Below are 14555 nucleotides of genomic sequence, written 5' to 3' on the forward strand. Positions count from 1 at the left end.
ATAGTAATAACTTTCTTATTCCATTTTCCAATCATCCATGATTGTTATATACCTCTATATATTCCCCCTTAGTCTCTCTTCCAAAGCTGAAGAGTCCTGTCTCTTTAATTTTCTCGTATTGGACCCTCTCTAAACCCTAATCATTTTAGCGCCCTTCTCTGAATTTTCTAGTGCTAGATATCTTTTTGGTGAGGAGATTAATTGTACGCAGTATTCGAGATGTGGACGTACATGGATTTATATTAAGGGCAAAAATTTCTCCGTCTTAAGTCTCTATCCCTTTTAATGATCCTACTTCTGCTTCGGCTTTTTGAACCACTCTGAACTGCGTGGACATTCAGCGAACTATCCACAATCGACCAAATCTGCCGATTAGTCGTAGCTAAATTAGCCCCATCTATTGTATGTATTAGTTGGGATTTTCCCAAGTGTGCATTATTTTACATTATCCACATAAATTTATTTCCATTTGTTGCCATCTTAGTTTGTGAGATTTGAAGTTCTCACAGTCTGCTTTGGTCTTACTATCTGAGCAGTTTAGTATCATCTGCAACTTTGGCCACCTCATGTTTACCCTTTCTCCAGATCATTTAATGAAAAATCGAACAGGATTGGCCTAGGACTGCCTTTGGGAACAACTAGTTACTCTCCATTCTGGAATTACCATTAATTCTACCCTTGTTCCCTGTCTTTTAACCAGTTCTCAATCCATGAAAGATTTTTCCTCTTATCCATGACACTGTCGCCCCTGTTTGCCGATACGGCGCTGTCTCCTCTGGCGGCGTGATCCCTCGACACGTTGCAGGCCTGGCATCTCTGCTCACAGCATTTGGTTCCTGGCCGGCGGCAATGGGCAGAGTGAAGGCTGTAGCAGGCCTGGCAGGATCTTTTCAGAGGGCAAGACAAAAGATGCCACATTATTTATGATAACAATTGATTTATGACTAAAGCAGCAAGAAATTCTGTGGCACTTATAGACTAACAGAGCGTTTGGAGCATGAGCTTCGTGGGTGAATACCACTTCGCGCGACGCATGTCCCTGTGGCACCTTATAGACTAACAGACATTTTGGAGATGAATTTCGTGGTGAATACACTTCGTCGACGCAGTGTCCCTGTGGCACCTTATAGACTAACAGACTTGTGAGAGCAGAACTTTCGTGGTGAATACCCACTTCGTCAGACGCATGGCGTTTTTGGAGCACCCACGAAAGCTCATGCTCCAAAACGTCTGTTATCTATAAGGTGCCACAGGATTTCTGCTGTTTACAGATCCAGACTAACACGCTACCCCTCTGATACTTGATTTATGACTAATAACTAATATTTATCCTTAATACACACACATTACCTAATGCCTACCTACACACACAACACACACACACACACAATCCATTCAGATGTTTTGGCAGCTGCTGCATAGTTACCAGTCCTGGACATAGTCTGAGTTCATGGCTTGATTCTGTGGCTTTGGTTCGTAGCTTGTGGCGGTAACTGGCCAGGAAACCGGGCGCAGGAAGCTGGGTCGTCTGTTGGGCCTGCACCGATGCCCTTACATGTTGGCAGCAGAAATGTTACTCCAAAGTTCCCATCCTCACCCATCCTTTTTAGGCTGAGAGTTTGAAATCCAGAGTCTATGATTTGCTGTGTCACGCTGCCTCTGGTTTGGTGATTGATCACCCATCTATTGCAGATGTATACTTCAGCCTGGACTGGCTTGATCTTCCTTTATTGACTGGGATATGATAGAGGTATATAAAATCATGAGTGATGTGGAGAAAGTGGATAAGGAAAAGTTATTTACTTATTCCCATAATACAAGAACTAGGGGTCACCAAATGAAATTAATAGGTAGCAGGTTTAAAACAAATAAAAGGAAGTTCTTCTTCACACAGCGGACAGTTAACTTGTGGAACTACTTACCTGAGACGGTTGTGAAGGCTGGGACTATAACAGCGTTTAAAAGAGAACTGGATACATTCACAGAGGCTAAGTCCATAAATGGCGATTAGCCAGGATGGGTAAGGAATGGTGTCCCTAGCCTCTGTTTGTCAGAGGATGGAGATGGATGGCAGGAGAAAGATCCCTTGATCTTTACCTGTTAGGTTCACTCCCTCTGGGGCACCTGGCATTGGCCACTGTCAGTGGACAGGATTCTGGGCTGGATGGACCTTTGGTCTGACCCAGTATGGCCGTTCTTATGTTCCTACAAGTGGGACATCTGGGGCCTGGCCTTGGGAACACAGTCACGGTCTCTTCTGTGCTGGCCAGGGGCTGGGGGCTCCCTGGCTAGCTCCCGCCCTGGGATTTGAGGCCACAGGCCTGTGACAGGCTCAGCCTGATTGGCCTGAGCTACAGGAGCAGCTGGGGGCCAGGGTGACACTAGGGTGGGAGCAGGGCAGGGCGGAAGCTCCTGTGCCCGCAGCAGTACATTGATGCCGTGGCTGCAATAGCCAGCATGTGTCGCACGTGCGGAAACCCCACCCTGCTATCTTGCTGGCAGCCACCACTGGCATCAGTGCCTGGAGGAGAGGAGCTGGGGGCAGCTGCCGGCCAGCATCAGAGGCACATGTGAGCAGCAAGGAGCACGGCCCGGGGGCTGTAGCCCATGTCGAGTGTGGCAGGCTGTCGGGAGAACCGGGATCTAGGCAGGGAGGGATCATCATGAAGCCAGGACCTTTGTCTTGAACTGTCCCTGTGCTCATGTGAGAGCCCCATGTCTGGGGCAGCCCATGGGGCCGCTTCCAGAAGAGGGGCAGGCATGTGCCATGCACAGGGGAATCCCTCTCGTTCCCACCACAAAGTGAGACCAAGTCCCCTCCAGCCATGTCCAGCACCCGGTTCACCACTGGCTTCACGGTGACGCCCTCCATGGACTCGCCCCGGCCGGCCCTCCCCGCTGGCCTCTCCTCCCCATGTTCCCGTCCCAGAGGGTGCAGGAGCCGTCTCCTCTGCAGCCCCTCCTCCCATCTCTGGCTCCAGAGCTTTCTCCTGCCCGGCCTCTGGCTCTGATTCTCCCCCCACCCTGCTGCCTAGTGCCTGGCGCTGGGCCCGGCCTGGAGGCGAGGAGCCGTGCGGAACAGCTGGCTCCTCGAGGCAGACGAAGGATGGATAAGACACAGGGCTCTGATCAGCCCTGACCTTTCCGGATAGTTAAATATTTAACTGCTGTCAAGTCCAGGTTTATATTTTAATTGGGGCAGCTCAGCGGGGCTAGGAGGCATCTCCAGGGGGCAGCGGAGTGACCCACTTAGCCAAAGCGGGAATGTGTACTTAAAGGGACAGGCCCCCGATTGCATGAAACCTTCCCAGCCACTTCCACGGGGTCTCTCGGCCAAGGAGCTGTCACTGCTCTGCTTAGAAATGGAGCCTTGATCCATTGCAGTTCATGAGCCGGAAAAGGGTGGGAGATTCTGGAGCATTCAGGCTCCCCACTGAATCCCAGCTTTCTGGGCCGCGCCATTGGCTCTGAAAACAGATCTATCCCCACCTGCATCTCTGCTCCCAGCCACACATGAGACATGAGAACGGCCATCCTGGGTCAGACCAATGGTCCATCCAGCCCAGGATCCTGTCTGCTGACAGTGGCCGGGAACAGGTGCCCCAGAGGGAATGAACAGAGCAGGACAATTATCTAGTGATCCATCCCCTGTTGTCCACTCCCAGCTTCTGGCAGTAGGAGGCTAGGGACACCTGGAGCATGGGGCTGCATTCCTGCCCATTGCATCCCTGCCCCATAGCCATTAATGGACCTGTCCTCCGGGAACTTATCTAGTTCCTTTTAGAACCCAGTTATACTTCTGGCCTTCACAACATCCTCTGGCAGTGAGTTCCACTGGTTGACTGTGCGTTGAGTGAAGAAATACGTCCTTCTGTTTGTTTTAAACCTGCTGCCTATTCATTTCATTGGGTGACCCCTGGGTCTTGTGTTATGTGAAGGAGTAAATTACACTATGACTCTCAGCAAAAGCATTCGTACCAGCACTTGTATGGCACCCATCACTGTGGTGTCTGGGTGCACTGGACGTAGTTTAGATTAAAGGACGGAGATCTAACCATGAAATTCGCCCCTGTGCAGAGTGGCTGGTACCCCTTGGGGTGCGGGGATTACTGGGGTGCGTAGCCCTTCTGCCAGCCCACTTGCATGAGAGACACTTTGCCAGCGGGTTTCACGGATGGACGTTTGTGGACAGCAAAGGACCGTTGAGATTCAGGGATCTCAGTTCCATTCCTGGCTCTGGAAGGTGAGTTCTCAGCGGGCATGAGCAGGGGAGCCACCATCCACCACCCTGGCTGCAGCATAAGTCCGTCCATCTGTCTGTGTGAGTCCCCACTCCCGCACTATGGCCAACTGATCCTGCAGTAATTAAAGCCCAGGTCTCTGGCACTGCCCCCCACACCTGCCTGCCCATGCAGCACCCTCCACCACCAAATTGACTGCTCACCAGCGCAATCTGCAGCTGTGCCTCCCCGCCCCCGCCTGCCTGGCATGCTTGGCCCTGCCACTTCATTACAATGGATTTTATAGTAAAGACATCAGATTGAAGGAAGGACTCGCCGACCAGGCAGTGGCTATAACTTATTGGATTTCCTGGCCGCAATTACATGGGCCGAGCAGCCCTTCTATTTACCTGTGTAGACAACTCCATTTATTTCTATTGACATGTTGATGCTGCTAATGCCGTTGGTGGACAGGTTCAATGCGGTCTCCTGTCTGTCATCTGGGGGAAAGGAAAGACCGATATGAGAAACGAGACAGGCCTGCCTGGGAAACACAGCTAGTGGGATGGCCCCCCACCCGCTCCAGCCAGCTGGCTGACCCCGTTTGCCTCTCTGGGTTAGCAAGTGGGACATTTTCCTCCCTGGTTTTGCTGGGGCAGAGGGTGGGATCTCGCAGGGCCTGGCTGGAGGAGCAACTCCCATCACTCCCCATGGCTGCGGCATCTGTTGGAAGGGAGAGTCTCATCATGCCCTGGGGCACAAAATCACATGGTGCCACTTTGCACGATAACATCCTGGTGTCACCAGGCAACATCGATAGTGTTTGTGACATCCCATGAGCAGCGCCAGTGGGACCCAAGATCTGGTCACCACAGCCCGCCCCCATCCATCCATCTTTACCTCTCCACTTTTCATACATACTCCTCTCGCTGTTCATCGATACATACTCATCTAAATGCCCATCCATCCAGCTATAGGTAGCCCTCTGCCTACATCCCTACCCATTCATTCGTATGTCCTCCCTACCTCGTCCTCTATATGTACCCGGATCCATCCATCCCTCCATCCATCAGTCCATCCCTCCACCCATCAGTCCATCCCCACACCCCCTTCCATCCATCCATCCCTCTGTCCATCCATCCCTCCACCCATCAGTCCATCCCCACATCCCCTTCCATCCATCCATCCCTCTGTCCATCCGTCCATCCATCCATCAGTTCATCCATCCATCCCCACATGCCCCCATCCATCCGTCCATCCATCCCCACACGCCCCCTTAGATCCATCCATCCAGCTATAGGTACCCCTCTGCCTCCCCCCCAGCCATTCATTGGTATGTTCTCCCTACCTCCTTCTCTATACATACCCTCATCCATCCTTCGCTGTAGGTGCCCCTGTCTGTCTATCTGCCTTTCCCAGGCTCGAAGAAGAGCTCTATGTAGCCCAAAAGTTTCTGTTTCACCAACAGAAGTTGGTCCAATAAAAGATACTCTTCCCGCACCTTGTCTCTCTGTCTCTCTGCATCTGTTCATAACCCCTGCCTCTGCACCACCCATACCCCTCTATGCAACATACGTACTGTGCCTCTCTGGCTATCTGTCCACCCACATGTATCCCTCTTGTTCTGGATCAGACATTCCCCTCTCTCAAATCCATTGGGGGGTTGGATTGTGCCCACCGTCATGATGCCGGATCACAATGCCAGGAACATAGGGTGACACCCCATCCTGCCCTGTCCCCGTGTTCGCAGGTTCTTATTAACCCCTGGGACGGGGGGGAGGGGGGAGAAGGGTGTGCCAGCAGCCGTTCCCACCCCAGGGCAGTTGTGCTATGGCTGGTGCCAGCGGCAACGTTACACATGAGCCCCATGAAAACCCGGCTCATTTCCCTGCCCAGATGGCCAGGAGAGCCGAGCGGGGGGATCAGACACCCCAAGGCTGAGCAGCGTGGGTGTGACTAGATGAGCGGGCTCTGACTGAATCTGTCCCACACAGGGGAGGGCTGGATGGCGTCCGCTCAACCATTCTCCACTGCACTCCCTCCTTCGAGCTCCAGGAGATCCAGCCCCCTCTCCACCAGCCGCATGCCCCCCCCAGCCCCCCATTATAGCCTGCTGGGAAACCTGCTGCCCCTTAACACCATGCAGGGCTGCTGGTCAATACTGACTCAGAGGAGAGAATCGCTCACATGACCTGGCTCCCCGCCCCCGACAGTGAGCAGCCCCAATCCCGCTTAGCGTCAGACTCAGGAGCACGTCATAGCCCATGATGGTGCAACTGTGCAGGCATTGACAACCTGCCAGCCAGTGAGGCTGTGATGCCCGCTCCTGCCCACTCCTGCCCCTCCGTCCATCCTGCCCTCACCCCTGCCCCCCCCCCCGCACGGGACCTCGGCTGCTGAGCTTGATGTTCATGGGGAACTGCGAGGCCATGGCCAGGAGGTTCTGCTGCAGGGCATGTTGCATCAGCCGCTGCTGCTCCTCCGCCATCAGCGTCATCTTCTTCTCGGGCGGCTCCCCTGTCTCCAGTTTCTCCCGCAGCTGCTCAAGCGCAGCCGCCTGGGATGCGGCTGCCGCCTGGGCAGCAGCTATGTGGTGCCCTGCCAGGCTGACGGGGATGGTGATCCGGCTGGGCACCGCCGCCGACAGGATACCGTCTTCTGGAACCACAGGGAGGGGGAAGGGGCTCAGGGGCTGGCAGCCAGGCCACAGGGCCAGAGGAGGGCTGGGCAGGATGGCCCCTGTGGCGCTGGGTCCGGAGAGACTCTGGGAGTGCAAAGAACAGTTCCTGTGCCCGACTGCATGACGATGAGCAGAGCAGCTCTCTGAGCTACTGACCCCTCCCAGCCGCTGCTGCCCGCCACACCAAAGCCCCACGATGGGGAAGCTCCTCAGGGCTGGAGGCAAAGCAGCACCTTAGTCTGGACACTTCCTCAAAGCAGCTGGGCTGGAAAGCCAGGTTGGGGGTCCCCCAGTGCAGGGACACAGCAGCTGGGCCTACGGGCGGTGACGCTCACATGCCCAGGGACTGCAGCGGTGTCGCTGAGAGGGCATTTCCCCTCTCCGGGGGCTCAGCAGGGGCTTGGCTATGGAGCAGACCTGCCTCCAGGAAGCTGCCCGGGGTGTATCCCGCCCCAAGAATTGCCTGCGGCTACAGCCGAAGGGAGGCACCTTGGCCTCTTCCAACCTCCTCCATGTGGCTCCCCCTCGGGTCCCCATGTTCTAGGGTGTCCAGCAGCGAGTTCTCCACAGCTGTGATGGGTCAAGTTCCTTCCTGGGGCAGCTCCCGCGGCTGGATCCCCACGATCCACCCACTAGCCAGCTTGCGTGCAGCACGAGGCACAGAACCCTGCATCTCCTGCCCCCGGGGCCAGAGAAGAGCCCCCACTAGCTGCTGGCAGGATGCTGCAAACAGGCCTGATCCTGTCCCCCATCTCCCCACCGCTATGGGCCTTCCACTCCCCGCCCTACCCACCTTTCTTAATTGCGTGCACTTGGCTCATCTGGCTGCAGCTGTGGGTGGAGATGGCGAGGCCCGCCACGGGGATCTTCGGGGAGGCCAGCATGGCCGGGGTGCCCACGGGGGAGTAGCTGAAAAGTGCCGTCCCAAAGCTCTGCCTCCGCCCCTCTCGCCGGTTGCTGTCAATGGCGGCCTGGAGCTCACCGGGGGAGCTGAGAGCTTGTTTCTCACATTCGTAGGGGTACAGGTATTTCATGTATCTGGAAGGAGTGGGGGTGAGGGGGACACAGAGGGTGATGAGCCCCTGGCTGTGACTGGTGGCATATTCCACCCCCACCCCTGTCGGCTGAGACAGGACCCCGGACTGGTTAATGACCCCACGTGGTTCAGAGCAACGCTCCCTTACAAGGACAACGGCTCCCAGCCCCACACACCCTGTGCTCAGCTACGCAAGGTCCATAGGCGCCGACTCCACCCCCCACCCCTACCCCGCCAGCGCCTCTCACCTGCCCACAGCCCCTTTGACCAACTCCTCCCCCCCCAGCACCTCCCGCCCACAGCGTGGCGGCATACAGGAAGCTGCGGGAGGGAGGGGGAGGAGCGGGAACAGGGTGCACTTGGGGGAGGAGGTGAGGCAGGGACTTGGGGGCAGGGGTGGTGTGGGGGTGGGGGCACAGCAGGGGTGAGAAGAGGCAGGGTGGGGGCTGGGACTTAGGGGAAGGGGTGGAGTAGGGCTGAGGCCTGGAGCAGAGTGGGGGTCGAGCACCCCCCGGCTAGAGGGGAAGTCGGCACCTATGGCAAGGCCTGTCCGGCGTTACCATTAATGATTGGGTTGCACTGTTGTCTAGGCAGTTCATTCAGCATTGAGGCCCCACAGTGTCAGGTGCTGCACAGACACATGTGCAAACCCACAAGGGGAAGAGTTAAGGTTAGGTGGGCAACCTTAACCCTGGCTTTTACTGACTTTTGAGCGATTCCCTTGGCAGCCTTGATGTTCTCTGAGCCACCCCTGGTCCTTCAGGTCCAAAATTGGCGGCCTCTACTACCTGAGCTAAGGGAGAGTTCCTGCAGTGAGCAGAGGAAGGGCCTTCAGCGTCTCTATGGACAGCCACCAGAGGGCACATCGCGCACACCCAGGCCCATATCTGTCATAACGACCACACCATCATCACTACGGCACCCAGCCAAACCTCCTGCGGGAAGCGGAGCCACTGGGCTGGCGCTGGGAGTGGGGCTGAGCACAGGAATGATCCAGCTGCCACCAGAGAGGGGTGGGCCCCCCTCTTCAAAGCCTGCTCCTCCCAGTCTGGTTCACCCCTTCTCATAACCCCCGCTTACCCACCCTCTGGACCCTGCCCCTTTGGCACCCCCAGCCCAGCTCTCTCCCGCCCCCCTGCAAGGCAGTAGTGGCTCACTGCGTGCGGAGTGTGAACGCTGCGCTGGTGATGGACGTGGGGAGGTTGAGGCCTTTGGTGATCTCACGCCAGATCTTCTTGTTGATCACTTCGACCAGGCCACCCTTCTCGGTCACCAGCCGGTACAGCACGTACAGGTCCAGCACCTGCTTTGCCATGATGGGGATTCGGTTCACCGGAGTCCCTTCAAGAGACAGAGACACAGAGAGAGAGAAAGAGAGAGAAAGGGTGCAAGTGAAAGAGAGAACATGTGTGCACTGGAGAGCACGGGGGGGGGGGGGTGTTCACGTGTGTGCCAGGCAGAGAGATTACAAAAGAGAGGGAGAGAAAGGGGGGCTGTCTGACATACACCATCACTGCCCTGCTTGGCTGCTTCCTGGGAAAGACCCCGCAGGTGCAGTCAGTTTCACGCTGCTGGGTGGAGCTGGGCAGAACCAGGGGAAGCTTCCCCTCAGCTCACCCCCAGCACCCGGCAAGTCCCTGTCTAGGGGGCTGCGAGTCCCTGCTGGCCCTGCTGGCTCGAGGGCGGATTAGTGCTTGCTGGGCCGGTGGGTTCTGTAACACGGACATACATGGAGTTAGGAATGAGACAGATCAGCTCACCACCCTGGCTCTGCAGCAGCTGTCCCCTGCTCCCCGGGCTGGACTGGAAGCAGCGCCCCCCAGAGGTGAAAAGCTTTAGAAGCGAAGTCCCCGTGCAGGGGCGGCTCTAGGCATTTTGCCGCCCCAAGCACAGCAGGCAGGCTGCCTTTGGCGGCTTGCCTGCGGAGGGTCCGCAGGACCAGCAGTGAGCCTGTGGGAGTCCGCCAAAGCTGTGGGACCAGCAGACCCTCCGCAGGTAAGCCGCCGAAGGCAACCTGCCTGCCGCCCTTGCGGCGGCCAGCAGAGTGCCCCCAATGGCTTGCCGCCCCAAGCTCGCACGTGGTGTGCTGGTGCCTGGAGCCGCCCCTGTCCCTGTGGGTGCTCCCCCCCAACAAGGCAGAAGGCATTAGCTCGTTCCCAGCCCCCTCGGTCATGCCCCTTTCCCTGGGGGGCAGCCTGTATGGTTAACTGCACGGCTGCTGGCTCAGGCAGGGTGCCCAGGGGACGAACCTGAAATGTCACCAAAGAATCAGAAGCGAAGTCACGGGAGCAAACCCTAAAAAGGCCCAAATGAAAAAAAGTGACTTTGCTCGCCTGCTGGAGCTTCCAGGAACCCCACGTCCCAGCAACAGCCCCCAGCACAGGGCACGAGAACAGCACCAGGTCGAGGGCCGGAAACTTGGCCAGAGCCCGAGCGCCTCCTCCACTTTGGCAGCTGTGGAGCAGATTACAGCCACCACCCGGTTCAATGCTGCCCCAGGCCTGCGGGCGCACAGAGCACAGCACGCCAGGGCCACGCTGAATCCCACAGCGATGGCAGTGACGGCGTCACCTCCTCCTGATCCAGTTCTCAGCCGTGTGCAGGGTCTATGAGACGCAGTGGAGCAGTTCTGGCTCTGACCTGTAGAGGGCAACGGTGCACATGCAAGGTGTGGAGAAGTCGGAGGTATTGAGTCAGCGCAAGGTGTGGCTATGCATGATGGGACCTGTAGTCTTCAGGGATCCCACAGTGAGCACCAGGGGCTGCATTTGGGCATTGGCGAGCTTCTTCCTGTGGCTCTTGAGCTTTGCATTAGCCACGACTCGAGTGCACACGGTAAATGGGGCAGTCTCAAAGCACACAGCTGCGGAGGCTGCAATTCCACTGTGGCTGGTCCTGGGGACTCAGGCTTCGCTCGCGGGGGGCGGGGGTGGTGCTAGCAGGACCCCCGGGCTAGAAGAGCTGCATTATATCCCCTTGGGAGGTGCCCCTCCTTACTCAGAGCAGCTCCGGGGCCGAGCGCATCAGCTCATTCTCCTGATCCAGATGGGTTTGATCCAGGGCTTCTGGTCGGCCCAGACAGACCAAAGACAAAGATGCGAGCTGGGCTGCCCTTTCCCCAGGACACTGGGGCTGTACCGGGGGCTCAGGCCCTGCCGCATGGCTAGTGAGAGATTCCTGGATCTGACCCAGGAGTGGGACACCAGCAACGCTTCACATCAGGCTGGAACCTGCTGGAGGATCACTGCCACGGGCAGCACAGAGTGACTCGCTAGGGCCTCTTTGCCAAGTGCCCTCCAGGTCCCACACAGCCGGGCTCCTTCTACTCACCTCGAGGACTGAGCCAAGCACCCCGGGAGGCTATGGGGGAGGGACCCGGCCCTTGGAAAGCAACTGGCATTGTGGCTACGGGCAGCGGAGGCTACAGGTGTCCCTAGGCAGCCCGCGAATGAGCCAGCCCAGCTGCCCCTGGGCTCAGCGGTGACACTCAGTGATGCCGGGGCTGGAGACGAGGCGGCAGCTGGCCGCGTGGGGACGGCAGGTCACAGCTGCAGAGCAGCGTGGGCGTGGGAGCAAACAAAGGGTTTAGGATCGCGAGGGTGGGGTTCAAAACCTCAGTCTCCTCCTGACACGAAGGGGTCTACACAGCTCACCACACCGGGCTCTGACTCGTGGCTGAGTCAAGCCCCCCTCCTGTCCACACACAGATCAGCCTGACTCGGGTCAGCTCAGCCAGGTCCTATGGCCCTGCCAGGGGGAGGGGTAGAGCCTGAGTCCCACCCGCTGGGACAGTCCAAGCCCTGTCACTTCGCAGCGTGGACGCAGCTCAAGACGAGACCCAGCTCAGGCGGTCTGTGCAGTGCAGAACGGCCGTGTTAGCACGGCGGAGCCCCGGCAGTGCTGAGCCCCCGTTTACGCTGCAGTGTGGACATACCGTGAGTGTCCCGCTCTAACCACTCAACCACACACCCTCCCCACGATAGGCCAAGCACCCAGGAGCCCCGACTCCCAGTGCCCGCTGGTGCTAACGGGCACGTGGCTCTGGCGCAAAGCGTCTGCTCCCTGCCAGGCCTCTCTCAGCTTCTACATTGAAATCAATTCCAATAACCCTGTTGCATCGACAGCGCCTCCTGCAGAGCCCAAGGCTAATTACTGTCCTCCCCCCAGAGCCCCCTGCAGCCCCACACTGGCCCTGGCAAGAGCCTAGCCCCACGGCATGGCACAGGTGGGATTTACCCGCCCTGCTGTGGACGGGACAGTCTGACTGCTCTCCACCCCCGCAGCAGGGAACACAGGGACCCCGCCCATCCCTTCCCTCCGCCCCAAGGGGACGCCCCAGGCTTTCAGAGCAGCCGCTCCTGCTTGCCCAGACCCGCTCCCAGCTGGAGGGCTCCCTTGAGAGCCTCCTCCCTGGACCAGGGGCTCTGGGGCCTGACCCGCCCTCATTAACCTGGGCTTTGCCTTTCCAGCTTTATGGGGCTGCCTGGATTTACGGCTGGAGCCCTTGATAGGCAGCGAGAATTACAGCGGCTCTGGTATGGAGGGCAGGGGGAACTGACCCAGAGCCCCATGGGCCTGTCATCACCTGGGCCTTTGCCCACCCGCCCCAGACCCCAGCAGGGGCTGGAGGGGTGGCTGGCATGAGCTCCTGAAAATAATGCACCTGAGGGATGTGGGGAGCCCCTGGCTGGGGGAAGGGACTGAAATCCCCATCCTCTAGGAGTCTAGGGGAGGGATCCCTGGGGTTCTCCTCTTTCTACCCTCCCAGAAGCCCCCCAGCATGTTCTGGATTTTCCCCCCAGGAGAACTGGGAGCTTCTCTCTCCCACTGGCCTGGGGAGCGAGTGGTCAGCAGGGTCACTGCAGAGGGAGGTGAGACCTCCCTCCGCCCCCCAGGTGTGGCGCTCCTGGTCCCTGCTGCCCCTACCCCTTGATCCCCCGTGGTCGCAGTCAGCTGGGATTGGCTGTCAGGCTGGGGCTGGGTGGAGGTTTGGTTGTGCCCCCATGATCAGAAAGCTCCAGAGCTAAGGAGTGTGCCCCGGTCTACATCAGTACCCCAATTCCCCCCAACTCGCTGTGCCACGAACCCAGGGTCGGCTCCAAAGCTGAAGCAAGACCCAGGAATTCACATGGGGCTAAACTCCCCAGAGGGCCTGGACGGTGACAAATATCACCTTGGTCATGAGTGTCCCCCATCCCAGGATCACAGCCCTCTCTGCCTGGCCCCTGGATTAGCTCGCTCCGTCCGGACTGCAGCATCTGAGACGCAGAGTCACCCAGAGCATGGGTTGGCAGCTACCGAGGACAGTAACCGCCGCTGCCAGATGCCCGCAGAGCAGCATGCCTCCTGGCTTTCTTCCATGGCTGGCAGCCAGGACTCCTGGGTTCTATCCCTCACTGTGCCTGTGTGCGCGAAGGTGAGATGGGAACACACACCTCACGGAGGCTGTGCCCTCGGAAGATGTTTACGTGTCCGAGAGGGGTCTGTGGGTTTGACAGTCTCCAACCGGGGCTAGCGCTAGATGCTTTAGCAGAACATGGGAAATCCCTGTAAAGCTCCTGTAGCACCTGAGGAAATTCCTTCCTCACCTCAGTTACCAGGGATCTAGCTGGGCCCTGGAACATGAGGATTCCTGGCTCCTGTAGCCTTATTCACTCTAGTAATTATTTCCTTACTAACCTAACTGCAGAGGTGGCTCTTATTAAAGAGACATCTAATCCTCTTATTGAATCTTACTGCTTGTCTCCATAATATCATGAGGCAGTGAGTTCCACAGGCCGACTTGATGTTGTTTGTAAAAGTCCCTCTCCCTACCACTGAGAGTTCTTGGTGCTTTCCAGTAGATACCACCTCCAGATGTCACTGGTAGGAAGGAAATCCCCCTTCCCATGTTCTTATCAGAGCCCTGAAAACATCCCTTTCACTGATCTTCCACCTGTTGATGGCCAGTGGTACACTCTGCAAACGCCTTCCTACAGATGCCAGAGGGCTGCGCCGTGGAGCATAGGCTCAGTGCCAACAGACCAGGAACCAGCAGTTCCCACCTCTTTGACCAGTGGCAGGGAGGAGCTGTAGGGCGCTGACGATGGTATCTGACCCTTACTGGGCTGCTGCAGGGTCCCTGCTATCCCTGACACATGCGCTCCTCCCCATGGCCCTGGCACAGGGGGGCAGAGGGTAAGTCCTGCTCTGGACCAGCGGCCCTGAAGAGCCAGGCCCTGCATGGGCCCGGAGAGAGGCCAATGAGACCAGCACAGCCGAGGGGCTGGGGAAGCAGATGCCCCAATTCAGTGTCACGCAGGATCACACACTGTATCCAGACACGCAGCGAGAGCCATGCACCCCTCCATCGCAGCACAGGGCTTGGGCTGCCGACCCACACGCCTGCCCGCCCGCAGCGATGGCCCCCGGCGTCCGCTGACGCGACGCTTTGCAAGTTGCACTTTGCAAACTCCGTGCCGGCCGCTCTGTGTGCGGCGACACAGCCGGCGGGGAAGGGTCCCAGATTTATTCCCTTGCTGTCTTTGGGGCAGGCCGTGGCGCGGATCGAAGAACCATCCATTCCGCTCGCCGAGATGTCACAGGCGCACTCGCCACCTCAAACGAAAACGTCGCTCCC

At 57.9% G+C, this 14555-nt stretch overlaps 1 protein-coding gene across 1 annotated transcript in view; it reads right to left on the reverse strand.

Moving 5' to 3' along the window:
• Positions 1-14555, reverse strand: part of ARID3C (AT-rich interaction domain 3C) — a gene marked incomplete at its 5' end in the record, with an annotated part of 133826 nt that overhangs the window by 3776 nt on the left and 115495 nt on the right. The window contains 4 exons of the mRNA XM_075067473.1: positions 4631-4720; positions 6609-6878; positions 7694-7938; positions 9094-9277. Of these exons, the coding sequence (XP_074923574.1) occupies positions 4631-4720; positions 6609-6878; positions 7694-7938; positions 9094-9277 (789 nt within the window). The remainder of the gene's footprint in view (positions 1-4630; positions 4721-6608; positions 6879-7693; positions 7939-9093; positions 9278-14555) is intronic.

Source organism: Chelonoidis abingdonii, chromosome 6 (assembly GCF_003597395.2).
Source record: "Chelonoidis abingdonii isolate Lonesome George chromosome 6, CheloAbing_2.0, whole genome shotgun sequence".
Taxonomy (NCBI): Eukaryota; Metazoa; Chordata; order Testudines; family Testudinidae; genus Chelonoidis; species Chelonoidis abingdonii.